Source organism: Ixodes scapularis, unplaced genomic scaffold (genome assembly GCF_016920785.2).
Source record: "Ixodes scapularis isolate PalLabHiFi unplaced genomic scaffold, ASM1692078v2 PGA_scaffold4__175_contigs__length_147842914, whole genome shotgun sequence".
Lineage (NCBI taxonomy): Eukaryota > Metazoa > Arthropoda > Arachnida > Ixodida > Ixodidae > Ixodes > Ixodes scapularis.
The window spans coordinates 56,703,827-56,729,001 of NW_024609879.1; the positions used below are offsets into that span (position 1 = coordinate 56,703,827).

Consider the following 25,175-nt stretch of genomic DNA (forward strand, 5'->3'; position numbering starts at 1 on the left):
TTTAGAAGTAAGCCTCTCAGAAATTTTTAGAGCATTGTAGATGGATACGCAAACAAAAATTCATTTGTAAAATAAAAAAAAAAAAAAATTCAGACAGAGTAAAAAATATAATTGCATAAAGGTCGACTTACACCTCCCACTCAGCGCTGACATAATTAGAAAGTAAGCGCTGTATAAGCCTTAACGGCAGCGCTACTGCCAGCGCTGGCTCGGAGCCAAGTTAGCGCTGCATTGTGTGCATAAGTAGGAAAAGGCGTGATGTGTACAATCGGAGCGCTGATAGAGTGCTGATATTGTTCGAAATCAGAGCGTTGCATGTGGACCAACTCAACTCTCTGGCGTCACGGCACTGCGCATGTGCGAAGGCTTCATCTGAGATGAATATGGCTTCTGCGCACGTGCACTGCCCCCCCAGCTTTCATCGCACTGTGAGGCTTGAATGGAGCTCCGGCGGTTTGTTTAGTTTCTACTCTTTGCGGCATGTTATCTATTATCTCTAAATTCAAGATAGCTATTGAGCAAATGGATAATCAATGCGATGCCAAAAAACACAGAAAAACATGCAAAGTTTTCCGCCCTCTTCATTGGGGTGATGTCACACGTTATTTAAATCCCAATTTGGGCACGCAGTTAGGAGAACGCTGTTTTCTGCGCGTGTTTTTAGAGCGCAGCTCTTAGGGGCCCGTTTCCGGCTTGAGCGGCGTCGGCGTCGCCGACGGCGTAACCGCGAGGTCACGTGACCCCCCCCCCCCCCCCGAGGTCTCGTGACCCCCCGAGGTCACGTAACCCCCAGGTCACGTGGCCCCCAAGTCATGTGACCCCCCCCCCCCCCGAGATCACGTGACCCTCCTGAGATCACGTAACCCCACCCTGAGGTCACGTGGCCCCCTGAGGTCACGTGACCCCTTCCTGACGTCCGACGACCCCCCCCCCCCTTTTTTCCCGAAGGTCACGTGACCTCGTGACCTCAAGGAGTCACCTGTTCCTCAGTACCCTTCCATCCTCGTCCTCAAGAGCAGCGCTGTAATCCGGCGTTACAGGGAATTGTAAACGGCTTTCATTTTTTTTTACTGACGTATGTTTAACCTGCATTCATTTCACGCTATTAAATTTCTCGTATACTATCCGGAACAAACTGTACAACCATCCTTCTGCCTCATATTAGAACGTTGGACGTCACCTTCTAGAGCGCAGCTCTTAGGGGCCCGTTTCCGGCTTGAGCGGCGTCGCCGTCGGCGTCGCCGTCGGCGTCGGCGTAACCGCGCGGTGCATCATGGGAAATGTCCCATAATGCACCGCGCGAGCCCCCCACCGGGGTCACGTGACCTCGTGGGAGGGCACGTGACCCCCCAAGATCACGTGACCCCGGTGCATCATGGGAAATGTCCCATAATGCACCGCGCGAGCCCCCCACCGGGGTCACGTGACCTCGTGGGGGGGCACGTGACCCCCCCGAGGTCACGTGACCCCGGTGCATCATGGGAAATGTCCCATAATGCACCGCGCGAGCCCCCCCACCGGGGCCACGTGACCTCGTGGGGGGCACGTGACCCCCCCCGAGGTCACGTGACCCCCCGAAGTCACGTGACTCCCCTTAGGTCACGTGACCCCCGCCGATGTCGCGTGACCCCCCAATGACGTCATCGTGACTGATGACGTCACCGACATCCACATCGTCATCGTCATCATCACTGATGACGTCACCGGCATCCACATCGTCATCATCACTGATGACGTCACCGGCATCCACATCGCCATCGTCATCATCACTGATGACGTCACAGGCATCCGCATCGTCATCGTCATCATCACTGATGACGTCATCAGTGACGTCACTGATGTCGTCACCGGCATCCACATCGTCATCGTCACTGATGACGTCACCGGCATCCGCATCGTCATCGTCATCATCACTGATGACGTCACCGGCATCCGCATCGTCATCGTCATCATCGCTGATGACGTTACCGACATCCGCATCGTCATCGTAATCATCACTGATGACGTCATCAGCGACGTCATTGATGACGTCACCGACATTCGCATCGTCATCGTCATCATCACTGGTGAAGTCCTCAGTGACGTCACTAATGACGTCATCGGTACCCGCATCGTCATCGTCACTGATGACGTCAGTGATGACATCATCGGCATTGGGGGTCACGTGACCCCCAAGGTCACGTGACCCCCCAAGGTCACGTGACCCCCCTGGTTAGTTTAACCCCCCCCCCCAGTGCCCTTCCCTCCTCCTCCTCAAGAGCTGCGCTCTAATTCGGCGTTACAGGGAGTTGTAAGCAGCTTTCACTTTTTTTATTCTGGCCAGCAGAGCCACTCCTGTTTCTTCTTTCTTCTTCTGGCCAAACGCAGTGCTCTGGTCAGTGGTGGCCATCGCAGGCGTGCCCAACACGGGTCCTGTCGAATGGCAGTCCATGGCTCGGATTCGGTCCGTGTTTGATGTTAACGTGTTTGGCGTCGTCCTCGTCGGCAAGAGGTTCCTGCCGCTGCTCGAGGACTCGGGTGGGAGGCTCGTCATTGTCTCGAGCGGTTTCGGTGAGTTGTTGCCACATCGAACTACCTGATATAGCGTAACTGCTGCGAGAGCGGTTTACCGAAAGAGTTTAACTAACACTAGCAACCACGAGAATCGTTTAAAGCGACTCCTCTTGTTAAACACACGCTGTAAATCTCAACCCCTTGAGGAAAGGGAACATGAACCAATTGACCTTCAAGCTAGTCCTGCAAAAATGTAAATGGATGCCAGCAGTCATCACTGTACCACACCAAGCGCGCAACGTACTGCACTTTTACGACAGTATTTCGTCTCAGCTAGGGCAATTCGTTGTTGAGATCGTGAATCAGTAAATACTAAAAACAAAATATATTATTGTCACCCCTCTTTGAAGTGGCTTCTGCAAGACTTAGATAATAGGTTTCGATAACGTACCGTTGTCCCTGTTGGGGAAAGAAACTAGGAATGGCTGAGTGCGAATGGCTGAGTGCGTCTCAATATTCAAGTTTTTTAATCATCTCTTTGTAAATATTCCAAGAGGGACAGATGGCCGAATGTGTTAATGGCGGCAGCTTGGAGCCCGTGAAGTGAAAGCTTCCGCTGTAGAGATTCAATTCTTTCCGCCAACTCGTTTTAATCTGGATGAGGATTGTAGTGATGTGAGGATATTTATCACTACTGCTTGACGCACGTCAACGTTTTGTGCTCGTGCTGCACTGGCTTAATTCCTCAGCTAGAGCGGATACACGGAGATAACCAACTTTCCACTGATTAAGTGTATACACGATAAAATAAAATAAAATTCACACATAACTCTAGAATTGTGATTTATAAGAACAAGCATAAAACCAAACTTTGTAGAAAATCTTTTTTTCTGTATTATTCACACCTCATTTTTATAAAATATTCGATGCGCCTTATAACATGCACAATCTTATAAAACAAATAGGTCTGTTTTGCTTTGTTAAATTAAGTGCTTCTGTTTTGGCTTGTGAGACCGCCGAAAGGAAACGAGTCATATTAGGGGGTACCGGACATCAAAAGGCACAAAAGAGCACAAGTTGGACAGAGTTCCCTTGATGGTAAATACATCATTCGTACAAATGCATCCAATATTATATTACAATAGTATATGCTGCGGCATATCGTGAGCTTCTGCACCCTTTCACGCCTCAAAAAGCAACATTATTTTTCTTCCTGGGCCCCTGATTTCCAGGTCGAGTGACTCTCCCTGGCACGACTGTGTATCGCATGACGAAGCACCCATCTATTTCGTTGGCCAGCGGGCTCCGCTGGCCAACGAATGGTGCTGACGTGGTGTCCATTGTTGGCCAGCGGGCTCCGCTGGCCAACAATGGTGCTGACGTGGTGTCCACGTCAGCACCATTGAACCATGGGCGTACAAGCACGTAATCGCCGCCCTTGTTCAATGCAGAACGATAATCCTGAAAAACTATTGACAATATGTCGTTTTCAAGAAAGCTTTTTTCACTTCCGGTAAGCCGCGTTCCCGAAGCACCTTCGCTATTCTCAGTGGTTCTTTTCACGCAGGTGATGAGTTTACTGGCGTCGATTTACACCTTGGTAAAACGCACACGCGTGGTGAGTGGCTCTGTTGACGAGAGAACTTAGCAAGTACGACCACCGATTTGCGGCAGCAAGAAAGAATGCTTCCTCCTTTTCGTACTTTCCGAGTCGCTCCGCCGGAACCTTTTGCGGCCTCTTCGAAGCGCCGACAGGTTGACTTCTTGATAGCTGGCTAGTCTTGGGTTGGTATAAAGACTGGCATGTATAAATGTTAATATCAGTCAATAAGATCTTGCGCAGCCGATTATAAGGTCAAAATAACTTGAACGAGCTAAAAAATGCTGCCTCAGTACATGGAAAGGCGAAGGACGAGAGTCCATCAGCATGGCGTCCGACGAGATTTTTAGCCAGAATACGTCAGATGAAACCATCTGACGTAGTTCTCTAATTACCTTAATTGCTATATTGTTTCGAAGTAATTTCTTGCCCGTTCGAGCAGCCTCAATTTCTTGGTATTTGTGAACTTGCTTAGGAGGATCGAAGTCCCTCTTCAAGAAATAAATTTGTATTTGTAAAACAAATACGTATCATTAAAATATATTATTGCGCATTATACGTGAACGTTTTGAAACTTCTGTGGTTTCCGAACTCACACATGAAAGGTGTGAAGTGAGAACATATTATTTTAACGAAATTCTCACAATTACCCCAACGCCTGTACAGCTCTTACGTCAACTCTTCCCGCTGATGAAACTCTGATTTTACCCATGAACAAGCCGGTCAGTGGCAGTAATCAGTTATGGCCAAGCTTCAGATAAAATTAAGTAAGAAATGTCAACATTGCATTGCCTATTTATAAAAGGGACGTAAAAATATTTTCTAGAGCGTACTTAGTATTAACAAAAAGTTGCAGGTAACAATCATGAAAAGTTTTGTTTCCTCAAGAGTTAGATTTCAGTTATATAAACGCAAAAAGTTTATTTAAGTCCTGCACAGTCATCAATGTTATGTATGGCAGTACAGCAGCATAGGAGGCTTTGCAGCCTATATCTTAGATATTTTGACGTATAGACTAACGCATCGATTCTATAATTTGAAATCTATTATAACATACTTCCTTTAAACGACCGTTCTTTAAAGTAGTCATCTTAGTATTTAAAAAAGCAGTATTTGAACTGTCTACTGAAGTTATATTAAACGAGTTGAATACAGTTTAACAAACGACATATACATATCTGGAATGTATTTTAGTGCTGTATGGTGAGACGGAAAAATTGGAGCTTCCATACAGATAGCTAAGCTCCGTTGACGTACATTTTCACGGTGCATTTTACCCGGTGAATATACAAGGCGTGGCTTCATCCCCATTAGAAATCAGACCAATAAACTTGATAGTGTCAACGGCAGACGCGCTTGCAGACAACCGAACTGTCTATGGTTCTAAAACTGTGGCATCATCTCCGATAGACGTGGCTAGCAGATAAGACAGCGCGTCGTGTACTCGCTTCGTCTATCGGGAGATGGCACCACAAGTTACAAGAATCGCTAACTCGGTCGTCTGCGAAAATGTCTGCTTTGCCGTTTGTAAGTTTATCGGTTCTATTTTTCAGAGAATAGAGGCCAGGCCTTGAACTTTGAGCAGACGAAATTCCCCACCTAAATGTATATACGGTACAAGTTGGAGTCTTATGTTTGAATTTGTTGATGTTTCCGAATCTTTTTATTGACCTTAGATTCGTTGCAAACACCCTGTAAGCTTAACCTTTCAATTTACAACCAAATAGCACCCGCTTTGGGCACTGGGTATCATGAGTAAGCCACGCCTTGCCGCAAAGGTGCGGCAGTTCGTGCGCAAAATTTTGAGATGATTAACTTACGCGGGTGAAGAGTCGAAAGTTAAGAACCTGATCTTGCTACCTGCAGTGTCCTCCTACTAACAAAATTCCTCTGACTGACGTAACATACAGCAAATCGAGACAGCTAAGACCGAGGGCGCAGGCACTGATCTCTGATACTAGAACATGTTTTAGTCAATTTTGGGTGGTTTTTCTGGTGTAGCGCAATACTTTGTTGTGTTTTTTTTATAAAAGGCGTTTATTGCTACGGTAGAAACAAAAATAATATTTCCAGGGCTGCTCGGCATATCCGTCATCAACTGTGTCACCTCAGGATACTGTATCAATCATACGTCTTTTTTCATATGAAGGGGGCCGTCCACGTAAATGTATATATGTAGATAAATATATATGTATATATGGATATATATTTATAAATATGTATATATGTATAGAAATGTGTAAATGCATATAACACCTAAATGTATATACGGAACAAGTTCGAGTCTTATGTGTGAATGCGTCGATGTTTCCGAATCTTTTTATTGGCCTCAGATTTATGGCAGATATCATATTAACTTAACCTTTCAATTTACAAGCAAGTAGCACCCGCTTTGGGCACTGGGTGTCATGAGTTGTCCTAGATAAAACATTGCAAGCACATTTGCCGCTCGATCCCAAGCTGCTGGAAATTATTGAAGGTATGTACGGCTGGCTGCTTGCAAATGGTAAGAATAGAGTACATAATTCGATATCTAGATCAAATATTATTATGCAAAAAAAAAAATAAAGGATGGTTGTGGTTCCATCCAATGAACGCACAATCACGAAGTAAAAACCTGCGGCCACCAGTTACCGCGACGTTTCTACTTTCTTTATATTGTGTTCTAGTTGTTAGATTTCTCAAAGCTAAAGAAAATCTAAAGCCGACATCCCATATTTTGGTTGTGGGCTGTTAATTTTTTTTCCCTAATGTGCAGATTTCCGGATGTGCCGTAAGACGTTTATGGAGCAGGCTTTTGAATTCCACTTTGCGATCTGTCTTTGCATCGCAGTCAAAGTAACGCCAGTAAACAGGTATAAGATAGAACTATTCATAGTGCATTGCCCAATGGTGATGAACGAGCGTTGAAAGGTAATTATTTATATATGCGGCCAACAAGGTAGAGCTCGTTGATTTTCATAAATAATTATGTTTTTGCATTTCCATCTTATACTACCGCGTGAGTCAAATTGATTGTTCGCCCTTCGTGCACCGTATAGATTGGTTTATAAATCTATCGAGCTATGTTTTTGAACAAATATAGCAGCTTGTTGAGGATATTTCGATAAAAACCTGATCTCAGTGAAGAGCACAAACAAATTAAAAGCGTGAGTTTTCTATCAAGGACGGCCCCCTTCATATGAAAAAGATGCCTGATTGATACAGTAGCCTGAGGTGACACAGCTGATGACATATATGCCGAATAGCCCTGCAAATATTATCTATGTTCCTACCGTAGCCATAAACGTCTTTTATATAAAAAAAACATAACAAAGTATTGCGCTACACCAGAAAAACCATCCGCAATTGACTAGAAAATGGTCTGCTATCAGAGATCAGTGCCTGCGCCCTCGCTGTCTCGATTTGCTGTATAATACTCAGAAGAATTTTGTTAGCAGGAGAACGCTGCAGGTAGCAAGATCAGGTTCTTAACTTTCGACTCTTCCCCCGCGTAAGTTAATCAACTCAAAATCTGGTGCACAAAATGCCGCACCTTTGTCACGTTGTTACAAAAGCTTAGCTTCATAAGTTGAGAAACCAAATAATGTGGCCTATTCAAATGGCCAACGACATGCTTGACTTACAGGGTTGTTATTATTAAAACATGATGTTCGCTATGCTCTGCTGCAGCGTAAGATCTATAGGAGAAGCTCCGCTTTTCTCGCGCGCGTGTTTTCTTTCATCGTGATTAGGCTGCGCGTGCGTAAACGTGTTAGCGAAGGTAGCAAGCTCACGGTAGAAGCGGAGGCTTTACTTCAGATTACATGGTGCTGTGTAATATGGAATACCCCAGGAAATACAACACACTTGATTATTTATTTCTTTTTTCAGAACAAAAATGATTAGCACCAAAATAAACCATGCCATACTTGAGGCAGACATCAAGAACATTCCCGCCGATGTGCAGCGAAGCGTCACCACGCAGAACTTGTTGAACTTCAAGCGTTTGAGCGGTGTCTTCCTGAATGGCACCGCAAGAGACGACGTGAACGAGGTGGTGCAAGAGATGGTGCTGGCTGTCAGGGAGACCACCCCCAAAGCCTACTACATAGCTGGAGGCCGAATGGACTGTGTGGTTCGCTGCGTTTTCGGTGTCGATCCCGTCGAACTCACAGCCGCGTGGATCGCTGGTCTATTTAAACTGGTTTCTCGGGAAGCAAGATTAAGAAAACTAAAACGTTTCCAACAAAAACAGGCTCTAAATAATGATCATGAGATAAATATACGTCGTACTCTGCTGAAATGCATCGGCGCTGCGATATATTCCGTGGCCAATGGGCACGATCGATGGAAAAGCCGTAAAATGAACGGGGAATCAAACGCGGCAGCCCTATTTCCCGAGGCCGTCTTCAATACCTGTACAAATCCATTGTACATTACCTTTAGTATGACTTATGGGAGACGAATAAGAAGCTATATGATCGAAATGTCGCCCGGCTATGGCCCTTCAATACTTAGTGGTGTCGTGCAAAGCAAAGAGTACAGAAGCCATGGGCTCGAAGGCAAAAGGCTAAAATACAAAGAAATAAAAAGATCACCGCAACATGCATACACTCCGGTGCCTTAACGAAACACTTCAACGAAACAAAATGTGTCTAAAGGGCAGAGTTGGGACACGTATTTTTTTCTTTCAAAATTTTTTCACCACTTTTTATTGCACGAAATTCGGGCTGTTAGACTCAATTTAACAAGGTCACAGCTCCACCCACATATTTTTTGGCCCCACCCAGTACTACTGACTGACTCGGCTGCTCGGCCGAACACGCCAACAAGCCCGGTGTCTCACTTTCGCGACATCGGGTGTGCCTAGTCTGACGTCTGACGCCACCTGGTTGTCATGCGAGCACTTTCACAATTGGCTTTTTTTTTAAAAATGGCACTTGACCCTAGGATCCAATCAATTTATTTCGAATTGCATTTAGAAAAAGAGGGTGTAGCTTTTACACCCCTTGTCACATATTTGACACCCCAAAACTTAGGTTCGGCGTACAAAGCACTGACGTCGAGCTGAGGGCACAAACTATCACGAGAGGCTTGATGACGGCGGGAGATAATATAATAAACAGCTAAGGTACTTAACAAAGACTGCAAAAGAAAAATCACTGAGGTTTTCAAGTAGGGCCAAGAAAACCCCGATTACTTTTATTTTTGCGGTGAGTCATACGTACATTACATATTTTAATAAGTTGTACAACTCGGCTATCGAGCCGCTCATGAAAGTTGGTACCTTCGGTTCAGCCTCAGTGCGCTGTACGACGTACTGAAGTTCTGTGGTGTCAAATATGTGACAAGGAGTGTAAAAGCTACGCCTTTTGTTTAGATAGTGGCTTTAAATCGGCTGTACCCTCGAGGTGGTACCGATTGAGGCTTTTTTTTTAAATCTTTTATAAGGCCTCACCTTAGAGCAGACGCAAGGTAGCTTCCGGCATTTTTTGCTATTCCGCCACCGCCTATCCTCGTCTACAAAGCCCAAGACGCGGACATGAAGGCTGCGCCTCGGCGTGTGTTTTCGCCTTCTTCCGTCTGCTATTCCGCCCCCCTTTAGGAACTTCTGAAACGCTCGCAAGACGTGATCATGAAAGCGACGTTCCACTGTTTCATCATGCACAAGCCACGGTCCAATACAAGCGTCTGTCAGTGTCTTTCGATGTGCGGTAAAATGCGACCGAGACGACAAAAACAATCAACAAAACAAATATTCATTCATTTCAACTTTTCTCTCCTTGGTATTTTTTCTTCGTGTGTCATCCGCGAGCAAGGTGGTTTAACGTCATGACGCACAGTTAAAACACCACCTAAAATGTTTCATTTGGCAAGCCAGGTACAGGTGCGCTGCAAGATTTAAGAGCTACTTGCCTTTCTAAGGAAAATGACGGGAACAGACCTAGACAAAGTAGATCAAAGCCGAACGCCTAACTGACGCTAGTCAAATGGCTCGCAAATTTTTACCTGTGTCGATATCTTCTCGGTGTTGAGACTATGGTCACAATCATGGCGGTTGTACAATTCAGAGAGCAGGGCTGCTTTTACGGGAACCAACATCCTTATTCAGCATGAACACGCGCAAACGAATAAATTAAGTTAGACCAAGCAAAATAGTTGACATGGCACGTTACGCTTAGGCCAGTCCAGCTACAAAAACAAGCGCCCGCAGAGCGCTTCTGGAGACGCATACTTGGGACAGTTATTTGTTGCAAACTACGTCGGCTGAGCAGGTCCTCGTCTAAACACCTGATGTGAATGCATAATGACTCGCACTCATAAAAACAGACGAGCGACGATGTTTGTTATCGTGTCAAATCAAACAGGAAAAAGCAATATCAAAAAACTTTTGAAAACAATATGGACTGTACCTGGATTATCTGTTTCACTAACAACAACAAAAAGGGCCGATCCAAACGCTATTCCGGCACGGAGATAATGGTTAACAACTGACCTCTTCCACGTCAATAGTCTCTCAAGCCGATAGGAGATACGAGCACGTTGTAAGCACGAAGCCGTGCTTGTAGGGGGCTGCGCCCTCCACCTTCTACACCTAAATTGCGTCTAGCGGCAGAACTATTTATATAAAAAATTGTGCGGTAATTGGTTTCCAAATATTACTTGTCCTGCCTAGGGATTAAGAAAAAATAGTTTTCCATTTCAGCGTACATTTAACGTGTACGCGTCAGTCCTAGCATGGCGACATTAAGGCTGGAGTTCATGCAGCCTTCATAACGCGAAAAAGTGTCGACGGTGGCTCGGCGACTTTACACGTACGTGCCGCCGTGAGATGTTCGATGGTTGTTTGCCGCATGTTACTTTATATACCTAGTCCAACCCTGAAGCCTATTTGCCTTGTGGCGTTCTTTCAATGCTTTATTTTTCACTTTTTTATCGTTTTGAGCGCTTTTATATTTTACAGCGTGTGAAAGAGCGTCCCCGGCATCGAACATCTAATTCACACCTGTGGCCCAGCGTTATAATATTTTATTTCGCTTTCGTTCACAATAGTATTAGGGACGCTTTAATCACTGTCATTAGCTGAGCGTACGGCATTCATGGCACGCCAATGGGCGTAGTCTAATGGAGTTCAAAGTAAAGTCATTCGAACCTGTCGTGTCCTAGATACGTGAACCTGCTACCCTCCCCTGTGAGGCGACACTGCGTAAAATGGGGAATATTTACTACGGAGTTTTTTTCGTAATTAAATACTTCATCTGAGAATTACGATACTTTAGTATTATTTGAAAATTTTGTTAATCCTTCGTGATTTTTATGTTACGTCAAATATACCACGTGACGTGCTGCCACAGCCTGTTCGGAGTGTTCGAAAGCATGTGTCGCCTGACAATGTCGCAGCCCTCGAAAAAAATGTGTCTCATCATGTCCGCTGCGGATTTGTAAATATTTTTATCGTTTGACCTTCCTCTCTGCGCGGGGGGGGGGGGGGGGGGGGGGGGGTGATCACTCGGGGGGGCAAAATAAATAAACGCGGGAGTGGTTTATCAATGATGTAGCTTCCACCGCACTGTCGGATTAGATGAACGGATTATATCAGCAAGAAGAAAGATTATTCAAACTCGTGATGCCTCTCCCTGTGCTATATTTCATTTACGCCTTCGTGTCCTTATTACTTTAAATAAACCATGAGGTGACGTTCGAAAGTTTTGATTAAATCTAACCACACACACATATATATATATATATATATATATATTAACTTAATTTTCGCGGGCTCAAATTTTCGCGAATCGGACTAAAGCTGAAAATTTGAAATTATTCGCAGGTTCTAATTTTCGCGAATCGAGTGTAGCTTCCGTAGTGTTCACATATTTGCCCGAATTGTTCCCGGGACGTATTTTCGATAATTGTAGGCGATTCGCGATATTCGCGAAAATTAGGTCCTCGCGAAAATTTAGCCGTTTACAATATATATATATATATGTATATATATATATATATGTTAATGGAACCCTGAAAAAAAAGTACCAGTATGCTGTACCTTCAAAGACCTCTTGTAAAGCCGTGTAGCGCGGCTTTTTTCTTGACTCCACCATTAGGTGTAAAGGAAGTAAACTGTTATTATACTACACAAAAAAAAAAAGAATTTTAGGAGTGATTGTATAAATTTCTTTTCTAAAGACAATCAACAGATATTTTGCGGACTAAAGAACATATTGTTTATTAATCTCCCCTTTCTTTCCTCCCCCTCTGAAAAGTTAGAAGGGGGAAATGAAGTCACGTGACAGGACTTCACGCGACATGGTCACGTGAAGAGACAGCGAGGTGTCACATTGAACTTTGGCGTTACGTGAGGTAAATATTCCCTCTAAAGCTTTGCGAGAGTGCATGGCAGAACGGATGCACATTTTCAAGATTAGGGAGTACCGTGAGAGAGCAATCCATCCTTTCACAAAAATGTGTTCCCATTTCAATACGTTAGCTTTAGCATGAATGTTTCACATATTAATCGGTTTTTGCCTGGACGGGAATTTAATTTTCCATTGAATACGAATACGCATGAAAGCTCGGTTTTGCTGATAGTTGTGGGAACCGAATCTCATTCGAGAATTAGTTTTTACCTTGTTGTTTGTTTTATGAGCTCTTACAACTACTTTTTTCTCGGATTAAAAAAAAATCAGAGCTATGTTGAAGTTTGTAGCGACGGTAAATGCCGCGATTGTCTTCGGAAAACGACGTCCGTTAACTGAGAGAGACCGTGGTATTAAAATATATATATATATATATTAATCAATCTCATTAGTGGATATAAGTTCGTAAGCGGAACACATTTTGAAAAGTGGGGTGCAGTTGCAAGCCTCACCGTCGCCATCTCTGTGCGTCTACCTCACACGTAAATTCTGGTTTGCACAAATAAGCGACTCCTATCATATTGATTCACAAATCTAATTAAAAGAGATCGTGGAGAGTATTTTTTTTTCTTTTTTGTCAGGAGACGAAGGCTCTGGAAAAATAACATCCTAAGACTCTTAGTTATAAACCGGTATCACCAAAGTAAAAAAAAAAAAAAAAAAAAGAACGCAGCTGAGATATTTTTACATTTCCAAGGCAAGAACAGTGGTGCAAAAACCATTCAAACTTCGCAAAAATGTCAAGGAAAAAAAAAAACAACCTAAAACGGTTCCATTATAAAAAAAAGGAAAAAAATATTAATAGTTGAGGCAAACTTGTAGAAACCACAGGGGTGATTATCTATGAATGCGATAGAATTTATCGGTGCAAACACGGGCAAGTGTTCGGTTACCTGCTAAATTTTGCAGGGAAACTGAATTTGTGCGAAGGACAGGTTACGTTAATTTTCCGCAGAATTTATCGGGGAATTACTGTTCGAGGCCAGAAAATACCCTCGCTGAAAAACAAACTTGGGTTGACTTAATGATGCTATCGCATTAAAAATAACTACGGGTTGGAATTTTTTCTAACAAAATAATTTCATTTTCTTGTCAGGAAACCAATACTCCCATTTGCGTTTTGTAAATGCGTGAACAATATTCGGATGTCCTGAACTCCACGTAAATTTTAGTTATGCTCTGGATCGCCCGATGGGATACGTCTGCCTAGCTTTGTCCAGGGGCCCTAATCTGGCCACCTGGCGAAAAAGAAGGCGAGAAATCCTGCGGCTCTGATTGCAGGCGCCAAGGTCAAGTGCGGAGTTGGCCAATCACGGCCGCCAGATTTCTCGCCGACTTTTGCGCCAAGTGTCCAGATTAGGGCCCCAGATCTGAAATGAGGCGCAATACTCGCTGGAGTACACGTCGAAAAAAAGCGTTTCCTACAAGTCTGGTGAAAACGCGGGGCTCGACGCCCAGCGCGGTGGCCAATCAAATCCGCCATAGCAGAAAGCCTTACTCAGCTACCCTGGAAAACTGCGGCCTGGAAAACTCAAACTTACTTTCATGCTGTCAAGGTCGACCCCCTACGCATAACGTCTTAATTGTTACCGGGTTTGTGCCTTTTTGTCCGGACGTCTAAACAGTCGTATTAAACCAAGACCCCATTACAAGCGCGGAGACCCGCAATTTTTATGTTATTCATTTTTTCCGGCTCAGTCGATTGCGAGTCATTTTGCGCACGCGCTTCCCTGACGCCTGGGTCACCGGTGCCAGACTTCCTGCTCACGCTAAAGACTCGCATTGCCTTCACTCCCACCAACTCTCTCTCCTCTTTTATTGTCTTTCGTCTCTAACGCGAATTATTAAAATGCAATCCAGATTTCTCTCTCGTTATTGCGCATCAGATAACCTAGATTGCTACAAAATGGCACCGTCAAACCCGCCCCTTCGTAGCTCTTCCTTGTTATTCAAAACAAGCCCGTAGACCTAAAAAAAATCTAAAACAAAAATAAGAAAAAGTACGAGAGGCAAAAAAACGAATACTACGAGCCTATCTACAAGCCGTCTTTCCCTCATAGCGGCTTCATGCAGATATAGTGTTACGCCGCCTAGTTTTTCCTTCAATCGAGATGCGGACGATCAAGATTGCGACGGCCCACCTGTTTCTCCTGCTGACGGGGCCGCTGTGGCTGGTGTGTGCCAGGGTGCCGCTGTTGATACTGTGCGCTCAAATCCTCGGACTCTTGGTTCTGGTCACGCACATCAGCTACTGGGCGGTCTGGATTCTACGGCGGCAGGTGTTCGTCAAGCTGGTCAGTGGGGACGGCAAAGCTGTGCTGATCACAGGCAAGGCTCAAAGAACCCCCGAGCGCTGCTGTGCCAAGGGTGTCTGAAAGTTGATGAAAATGCATCCTTCTCTTCCCCGTAACATTTGAAATTAGTTACCGCAGCAAGATATAGTGGGTCGAGTGGAAGGTTATACTGTTAAGGCGCGTAGTAATATATAAGACTGCGCTGAAGCAGCTTTTTTTGAGGGAAAACTGACCGCTCAATAATGGATGGGAGCCCTATTCAAATCCCTACAACAGGGTTCTATTTCATTTCTCCCCATGAATTTTTCATCTTTACATGACGCAAAGTCACCCGAAAAATCTGCTGACCGAGTGCGTAGGCGAGCGGTCGCTGGGGACACGCCCATGAATGGATCATACTGGAGGAATATTCAGGGCTGTGTCATTGATTGAAGGGATATATTGGGGTTAGCGTTATAGCGACGAGGAATATTAATGAATGTGTCATTTACCGCAGGATTATTTAGAGCGTTTTCAGCTACTTGATGAATACTCAAAGCCCCGTCGTTCTATGGTGGAGTATTGAAAGCCTTGCCATGTACTGGAGGAATATTTGGAACTATGCAATTTATTGGGGGGATATTTAGAGCTGTGCGATTTACCGAAGAAATAATCATAGCCGTGTCATTTAATGCGGAGGGCAAGTTCGTCTTGCGCAGGGGGTAGCGGTGACGTCAGAACGGCGAGCCCATGATTGGCTGATCGTGACCCCCTATCTGAGCGTCGTCTGCTCCTTTGCAACGTCGTCTGCTCGCAACGTCGTGAGCGTCTGTCATACCTTTCCTGCGACTTTCGCAAGTACAGGTCCTTACGAGCGAGCTCGACTTCACTTTTGCAGAGAGGGCAGAAGAAAAAACTCGAGCGGTACGTTGTTTTTGTCTACCTTTCCTGCGTCTGTCGGAGATTCACCGCTTTTTCACCGGCGAGAACGCGGCCTTCGAAAAAGATTTCTGTTTGTCATTTGTCCCTCTTATTCCCCTTCTCCAGGGATTATTTTCTTCATTCTTGTCCAGCTCGCTTGCATCTTTGCATTTCATAGCATTATAACAATAATAACATCTTGGAGTCAACGAGTCTACGACATAACTTCCGCGATACGTTCGACGCCGCTCGGGTAGCTCGATCGATCTTGCTTGGATTCTCTTCCAGAGATTAGCAGAGGTTTTCGAAATTTTGCCACTTGGGTTTACGGCACACATACATACCATAATACGCTAATTCACAACAGCCTTTTAGTCGAGCGAGAAGGTTGGGACAACAAGTAGCGATCGAGCACTTTTGGGCTATGATGCGCTCACACTACCGATCACACAGCCGCATTTGTTTATTAACAGTCACTACATGGGCTGTCATCTGTCTTTTGCTGATTATCTTTGAACAACTCATTAAACGCGAGGTACCATTCACGAAACTCGTGCAACTAAACGTCTTAACATAGCGATGAACATGGTGTTTACCTCTTACCTGAGTGAGCGACCTGCCGCGGCATGCAGCTCTTGGGGCGTTGCAGCCACTGCTGTGGAAGGTCCGTCTTGGACAGTCCATTTAGAGCCGCGTAAAGTGCGGTAGCCACCATGTGGCTGCACTTTGCGGCCCCGCGAGGGCACTCACAGTGACTCTCTAAATAGTCACATTTATCGGAGAGCGTCATCTTTACCGCGTAGCTACAATTCTTAAACGACGCCTGGACATTCGCAACTAGAGTGAAATCCTTCACCTCAAAAGAAAGGACGTATCTTCAAGGTATGTCCTTTCGCCTTTTTCGAAGGCCGCGCTCTCGCCGTTGAAAAAGCGGTGAATCTCTGACAGACGCAGGAAAGGTAAAGCAGCCATCGCTTTGACTAGCAGACGTAAAGCAGACGACGTTAACTGCGCCAACCGCGCCAACCCGCCGACGCCGTTACAGAGTGAGGAGTCTCGCCGCACACGAAAGGAGGGAAAAAGTATTTGGGAGGGAACTTGCGGATACTAACCACACTCACTCTCGGTTCTTAGCAAACAAACTTCGGTGCCTCGGTGCACCTCGCCAGTTAGTCCTTCGACTCTCTCCTTGATGCGCGTCTGCTAATTGTTAGACAAAAACAACGTACCGCTCGAGTTATTTGGTCTGCCCTCTCTGAAAGGCGAAGCCCAGCTAGCTCGTAAAGACCTGCACTTCCGAAAGTCGCAGCAAAGGTAAGACAGACGCAGACGACGTTGCGAGCAGACGACGTTGCAAAGGAGCAGGCGACGCTCAGATAGGGGGTCGCGATCCGCCAATCATGGGCTCGGCGTTCTGATGTCACCGCTACCCCCTGCGCAAGAAGCAGACGAACTTGCCACGCGCATAAAGAAATACTCATAGCTGGGGTCAATATTTGGAAGGGTATTCAATGCCGCGGCTTTTACCGGTAGAATAATATAATATGCCATTTACTTGCCAAATAAACAAAAATTTGCCGTTTAAAAAAAAAATTGAGATCTGTTATTTACTGGATGTATATTCAATGTCTGCCATGTACTTGATAAATATTCAAAGCTGCGTCGAAATTCTTGGCCGAATTATCTAAGGGACGCATATTAAAATCTTTCGTTTTCTAGAATAATATTCATAGGCCTGCCATTCACCGGAGAAATTAAGAACTGTATCATTTTTTTATAGAATAACAAAAAACACCTGTGTAATTTTTGGGAGGTATATCTAAAGCCGCGTGTTTTCCAAAAGATTATTCAGCGCCATTTGACTCTAGAAATATCTTAGCGGAACATATTCGTCGCAGGACTGATCAACGATGGCGAAACGCGCTTCTCTTTTAAAATCGACGTCTCGAAATAGAGGCATATATCGTTATCCCTCCTAATGAGAATTAGCCTCGCATCGTAAACAACGCGGAATTGTTTCTCTGGAGATTATTTTGTGCTTTGTGTGCTCCAGGGACTTAACGTTGATATATATCAGCCTTAGGAAAACTTAAAGACAGTGCTCCTCTTTGTGTTTCGAAGCACCAATATTAATGATCCTTTCGGTTTTGGGTCTTAATTAGAAACGTCTTTCGCGAGGTAAATATAGAGCTATTACATTTTGTAGCGTGAGCTACACTGGCCAAGGTTGAGCAGTTTCGCGTGGCTCGCATAATGAGCTGTGCTCCGTGCTGCGCAAGCGCAAGGAGCAGTGACGTCACACAGCGCACAGCTGGCGCGCCGGAGCCGCCGCCGGCGCGCTCCGCCGCAACCGCGCGGGCCTCGCCGGTCTGCACATTCCAGAGGAGTGACGTCATAGCCGCGGCAGACGCACTGGCACCACCGCGTGCCCAGCTGTGCGCCTCCGTTGCACAGTAGCCAAGTCTGACGCTGCACCGGAGCCGCTTGATAGCGCCTTTCATTTTGTGCGCATAAGCTCACACTACGTATATCCTGGCATGGCCGAGCTAAGCCACTGCATTTTTTTTGGAATATGTTTTTGACACATACGCTTCCTAACCTGGTTCCTACAAAAAAGTAAAAAAAAAACTTTTTCCTTCAGAGATTTGGGCTCCTGCACTCTCAGAAAAAAAAAAAGGGTATATTCTCGCACCCTTTGTCCCATATACGACACCCCAAAGCTCCAGTTCGGCGTTCAGCGCGCTGATGTGGAACCGACGGTAGCAACTTTCACAAGCGGCTTGATAGCCGAGTTGTACAACTTTTTCAAATAGCTAATGTGCTTGTTACTGACTACAAAAAGTAATCGGGGTTTTCTTGGCCACACTACAAAACATTAGAGTTTTTTTTTTTCTGTAGTCTTTGATACGTACTCTAGCTGTTAAATGAGGTGTATATCCCCGTTTTTAAGCCCCTCGTAAATGTTGTGGCCGTCTGTTCAACGTCAGTGCGCTGTACGTCAAACTGAAGTCTTGGGGTGTCGTTAATGGGACAAGGGGTGTAAGAATATGACCTTTTTTTCTGAGAGTGTGTAAGTTGACAGTACGGGGGAAGCTGCGGGCACGATATTGCGTCTGTAAATTTACATAATCGAACAACCCTTCGCTCTAGGAACGCACGATTCAAGGCAAGTTGTGCACGCCAACTCCGCGCTTGTGTTTTTCTCCGCTCTGTCAGCTTAAACCTGAACAGGTTACACACCTCGTGCCGAAACCCGGAGCCCGCTTTACGTGAAAGGGTGCTCATACTGAAGTGTAATTTTCCCTTCCGATTTCAGTTAATATCTCTGTCTCCTCCTCTAACTCAAGGTCGAACCGCATCTTTTGTAAACGTCGCACTTCCCGGTTCTTTCGCTAGTGGTTCGCGTTTAAGTGCTTGCACCCTTAACTTGCTTATTTCATGCGAACAGAAAATAACCATTCTTCTGAGAGTCAACAAGGCGTACGTTGCCAAGATAATTGCGCGAGAAGGACGCAGGATAGACAATGAGCTAGAAGCGCTCCTTAATAGTCCTTTGGGGCAGATCTGCTACACGTACACTATTAATGTGGGGCCACCTAGGGAGCCACCTATAGCCGTGACAAATGAGATCCAACTTGTCACGGCAAATTTTGGGGCCAACTAAAATCGCCAGCCTGTTTTCCGTGCCTTTTAAAGAGCAGCTCTTAGGGGCCCGTTTCCGGCTTGATGGCGTCGGCGTAACCACGAGGTCGCGGGACCCCCCTCACCCCGAGGTCACGTGACCCCCGCAGGGTCACGTGACTCCTCCCCACAGTCAGGTGACCACCCCCGAGGTCACGTGACCCCTCCCCCAGGGACACGTGGCTCCCCCCACGGTCATGTCACCCCTTCCTCCCAGGGTCACGTGACCCCCCTGTCCCGAGGTCACGTGACCCCCCGAGCTCACGTGAGATTCCCCCCCCCCCCCACGAGGTCACGTGAACGCCACGAGACGTGACCCCCCCCCCCCCCCCGGAGTAGATTGAAGAATGATGGGAGGAGTAGAAGGAGGTGGAGGAGGGGTCTACTTTTCCCTCAATACCTTCCCTCCCCCTCCTCAAGAGCTGCGCTCTAATTCGGCGTTACAGGGAGTTGTAAACGTTTTTGACTTTTTTAGGTGGCCCTAAAGTTTGCCGTGACAAGTTGGATCTTGCCGGCCCGTTTTTTAGCTGGCCCGTTTTGTAGCTAACCTGTCCTCTAGGCGGCCCGTTTTCTGCTGGCTATAAAAATGTCCCGTCGCCCACTCCCCCGCAGAGTATCTCGAAGGGTTCAGAACTGTGATCCACGAAAAAACTCAGGGGATTGAGAATTACAGGAAATTTTCACCGTAAAAATAAAGCTGTGACGTGGCACTGAGCCTGACTTCTTCTTGTAAGACGTCATGCACATAGTCACGTAGCAACTTTATTTATGTGTAGCAAAATATATTGGAAAAGCACTGCCAAGCTTAATTTGTATACTTTAGAGATTAACTTCCCGAGTGCTCTAGAGGAAAGTAAATATACAAGAATTGTTTCAAGGGCAAGGCCGATGGTTTCTTAACATTTAAAGGAACAGTGGGTCCGGAGGTAAACAATCCATTTATTTGTTTAAATAGGATGCGCAGCTGAAGATACAGGTCGTGCTTTGTTGTAATACATACCACATTCAAACAATAAAATAGAAAAGTATATGAAAACTTGTGTCACTTGTTGAAACATCGGTAAAGCATAGTCGTTGCTTTCACTTGACACGCTTGGCGAACTAGGACCCGCCGCAGTGGAAGGTGCGCTATCCGAGAAAATGTGTTGTAGTCAGCCGGAGCTTCGTGCCACAAGACGGGTCTCTGCGGCACGTCCGAAGGCATGATGCTGCGGCGATTAAGAATTTTCAGCATTTTATTAGAAGATAATAAGGGAGGGAGAACATGTCTTGTATGATAAATACGTTATAAAATTTATGGAATAGCTGTTTTCTTAGAAAGTAGCTTGCTGGACGTTAGAGTCAATTCAGATGCTGAGTCATCGGCCACGAACATGGCCGCTGACATAACGTTTATTCATATGCTCTCCGGAAAAACAAAAGAAAGCAAAAGAAATTCGCCAATTAGATTACCGCGTTTGCTTTCGGCGGCCATGCTTGTTTGTAGTTACTCGACATTAAAAAGCGTTCTGACGTCATATGGATAAACCCTATAGCTTTGGTTGCTGCTTGAAGAGTGGAAACAAAACAGTAAATTTTGACGCCACCAGGCAGGGGAGCTGAGGCTGTCCACTTGCGAGGATCTACAGGTCCATGGCTATACCATACAGGCTGCGTCATGAAACGCCGGCTAAATTGTTGCTCAAAATCTACATGTTGCCCATAAAAAGCTAATTTTGTTTAATATGAAAATTACTAAAGTTTGACGTTCAAATAATTACGGTGTCAAAAAGTATGAATAATTATCTTTCTGTAATAACTAAATTGAAAAGTATGGTCAGGTCAGGTTAAAGACCTTGCGAAACTGCGTCAAATACTGTAAAACATATAGTTTGACTTTTTTTTAAAAATATTGTTTAATACAATACATTTCTTAAATTCATTTAGTCTTAAAAAAGCTTATAAACTCATTCACACAAAAATAACGTTTTGGCCGACGTCGACGGCCGTGTGAGCAAACGAGGGTGCACGCAGAAGGGCAAACTTAGTGTTCTAGAAGTTACATTCATAATCAATTTTACTATAAATGTTCCTTGTGTGGCCGTCCTCCTTTGCTCAACGCGATCGTCGACGCCGACCAAGACGAGCGACTATATGCCTCGGACGGGATGCTGATGAGTGCGCCGTATACACCGTGGTCTATCGGCGGAAAATTCGGCAAGGGAAAAGTACCAAACAAATAAACTATTTACACCTTGTCACTGTAAAAGCTGGTGGCCACCGTCGAGACATAGCCGGCTAGCTTTCTTTGCCTCACCTTACCGTAGACAAACCGTAAGGGCTGCGACTGTGGCCCGATAACCTTAGAAATTGTCGCCCACTACGAGTGCTTGTGCACAGCCGTGCCGGCGTCAAAAGCGAAGAGTCCGCGCTCGTAGCCGTTATGGTAAGTCAAATCTAAGGTGAAACGAAGTAAAACTGTTTTCCGCTTTCCACCGGCGACGCCAGCTGGTATCCTAATAATATGAAAAGAGGCGATTCCAAACGTGCTTCTTAGAATACAAAAATATTGTGTATAGATACCTGTATCGTTCAGGACAGTGTTCCACTTGTCCTCCGTTGGCGAGAACAAAAGTTACTAGTTAGGAACTCTTTCAGCAATTGACTCTAATCCGTTATTATCCAGTGAGCTACATAATTACCCAGTCGGTTATGCTGAAGAGGACTGTGCCTGTAGTAACGGCACCAGCCAAGTTGGTTCAGTGGTGGTGGTCGTGCTGGTCGTGCCGCCAGATCAGCGGGCGGTGTGAACCCATTGCATTCACATGTTTCCTCATGGTTACACCGCCCGCGTCGAATTCCTTTGGTATCCTTCGACGTGAGCATCCCGAAGAACTAACTCACCGTCCCACGGCTTCGGCGCATTCTCTAACATAGGCTTAGATCACCATGATAAGAAAACAAATGTCACCCGCAGATGCTTCCGATTAGATTCGCACTTCGTACGTTCGAAATTCATCGTCCTTGCACACCGAGACGAGAAATGATCGCTATGCGCATGCGTGCCCGCCGGCTGCGCCCGCGGAGAACGCTGGGCGGCCTCAGCTGCCGCCATCTAGCGGAGAGCAGAGTGTTTTTTTCCCGCTATTGTGCGCATATCCGGCCGTTTTTGCCTGCCCTGCACAAACGGGCCGCCAGAAATTACAGGGCCGCCTACGGAGCGACCTATATAGCCATTCGCACCATCAAAGAGGGGAAGGGCCAACTGCAGACGTGACGTTGTACACGGCTATTTTGACGGGGCCGGATCAGTTCGCGGCTAAGTCCTGAAAACTTTGAACGTCACGGCTATGGCCGTGACGTTTGACGGTCCCAGATTGAGTGTATAGGACGAAACCCACACTCGCAACAGCTATGCACCGGGAAAGTGCATGACGCGGAAGATACGCCTTTTACTGGGGATCTAATGCCGTCATTACAGACGTCCTGTGCTCTCGCAAACTTGGAATAATGAAATCACGCGGGAACCTACCTTCGGCACCAAGTATTTTGTGCTACGTTTGCAAGGGAGGCTTCCACAGTGCTGCACCCCCGCAATGCTTCAAGAGCACGTGGCTTCGCCCTGCGTCTCATTTGCTTGCGCAAGTAGCCTTGACATCATTGGACCACTGACGAAGCTACGCTTGGTTTGACAATGTTGCGCGAAGTGGTGACGTAAACAATAGTTGTAAGGTATAAAGAGCAGTGAATGAAAATAAGATAGCCCCCGGGAGTCTTCCTGGCTGAATGGTTTACACTAAAAAGAATATAAAATAAACTCTTCTTTGCCTGATTGTACAACTAAAATGCGGCGACAACAGAAAAGCTGCACACTGCTGTGGAAAGTTACGCTACCGTGCTTAATTGTAGCGGACGATGTTCATGTGACGTTGTAGCTCACGAAATTCCACCAGATCACGTGACACAATTCCTGCTAAATTTAGCAGTACAATTCCACGCTAGCTTGTGAAGCGCCTAAAAAACGAGGACAGGAGGAAGACGAGAGAGGACCAAGCGCTAACTTACAACTGAACATTTATTGAAACACACATTTGTACACAAATTCAGGCTCCTGACAAAAAAAGGGAAAACTCTTTCTCAGTTAATTGCACTGACGGTGCACTCACGCAGCCAAGCTCGCCCTTTACTCTCATGCAAACAATTCTCACTACGTTTTTCTAGTTTTCCAACTATTTTTGTTTTGTCATGAGTAGGCGCGCACGGACATCGATCACAATGAATTGCTAGGTTACCCGATCGAGAACTTCTAACAGATAACATGTACCAACTAGCCAACCTGTAAATTTTCCACGCTAATCTTAGTGAAAATATTCCGCTTAATTTTTTCAGAAACGTTCTTTTCCTTGAGTTTAGAGGGAACGTTATGGATTCATATATTATGACTCCAGGTGATACTTTGGCGCTACAATGTTGGCACTGAGATTACCTACGAAACCTGGCGCAGAAATTTCGTGCAAAATTTTTCCGGCTGCCACGTACACGCACAAGAAACGCACCGGATAGACTGCGAAACCTTACGAGTAACGTCTTTCGCAAAATAGAACGATAAGGAAGAAAAAAATATTTGAAATATACAATATAAAAATGCCATTCACTGCACTACTAGTCATGAAAAGTCGTTATCTTGTACTTCGTAAATTAGAAACGGGAACACTGTGAAGAAAAAACAAACAGGAAATAGCATGTAAGGGCCACTGAAAACCCCAGTATCGATACTTTGTGTACTTGCACACACAACTAAAAATGATGCTCACAGATCATCCTGAAAGTTTTAAGCTTGCGAGAGCAGTACTTGCAGAAAATGGATATAAAGACAGAAGGCAGATTTAAAAATTCCACCCGATTCAATCACGCTCGTGGCGAAATGGTGCACATGGTGACTTCAACGAGGCAAATATGACTTTAGTAGGGGAATGCACCCTACACTACTTATTGGCAATATGCTGCTGGTTTACCGCAGCGAATCTTCCCAAAGAGACAGGGAAAGTCCACGTCCGAGAGAACGGATGCGCATCGCGCTCTCAACGATTTCGCAATTTTTCGCTTCCGCCGAGGGAGAGGTTTGTCGCCGAGGCTGCGATAGACCAGAATCGCAAAGAGAAGTGTCTCCGCTGTCTCGAGTGTTTCTTCGACAATAGATGGCGGCAGCCGACGCTCATAATTAAGGAAAGGTAGGGCGATTTTCTCTCTCTCCGTATCTACCTGCTATCCGTCGAGGGCGATCCTCCTCGCCTTCCTTCCGCGCCACGTTCCCCGCCGCCATTCTTGTGCGAGGCCCACAAGGCCCGCGTAGGCTCGCGCCTATGCTTGCCAGGCCGTACTTCCTTGGTATTGTATACAGTGGACTAGAGAATTTTTATTTTTATAAGTGTGAAGACAGTTTTGTTTTTAACGCGAACAAACTAGCGTATGTACACATTTATTGGAGTCCTAAAGCACGGTAAGACGTCTCGATCGAAAAATGTAATAACGCGAGCAGACCTGTAGTCCCTAGGGTGTGAAGGCAAGTTATCTAATTCTGCTAAACGCGGACGATTAAAAAAAAAAGTGAATATAGTTCCAAGAAATTTTGTACATGGAAATGCACTGCAGTGTTTTATTGCCTTTAACCGTTTATTTCAGCAAGTGCTGAGAGCCGGCACACGATAGAATGCACCGCTTCGTGCTTTAAATAGAGAGATTTAGTCAATGGTGTATTCACGTTTTTCTGTTTTTTTTTCGGAAAGGGGGAGGGAGGGGGGGGGGGGGCTGAGGTGGCTGCGACACATTTGA

The 25,175-nt window shown here is 45.6% G+C and overlaps 1 protein-coding gene across 1 annotated transcript in view; it reads left to right on the forward strand.

Moving 5' to 3' along the window:
* The first annotated feature begins 14,600 nt into the window (after positions 1 to 14,600).
* LOC120849462 (17-beta-hydroxysteroid dehydrogenase type 6-like) overlaps positions 14,601 to 25,175 on the forward strand; it is a 67,999-nt gene continuing 57,424 nt past the window's right edge. The window contains exon 1 of the mRNA XM_040221677.3: positions 14,601 to 14,817. Coding sequence (XP_040077611.1) covers positions 14,601 to 14,817 — 217 coding nt within the window. The remainder of the gene's footprint in view (positions 14,818 to 25,175) is intronic.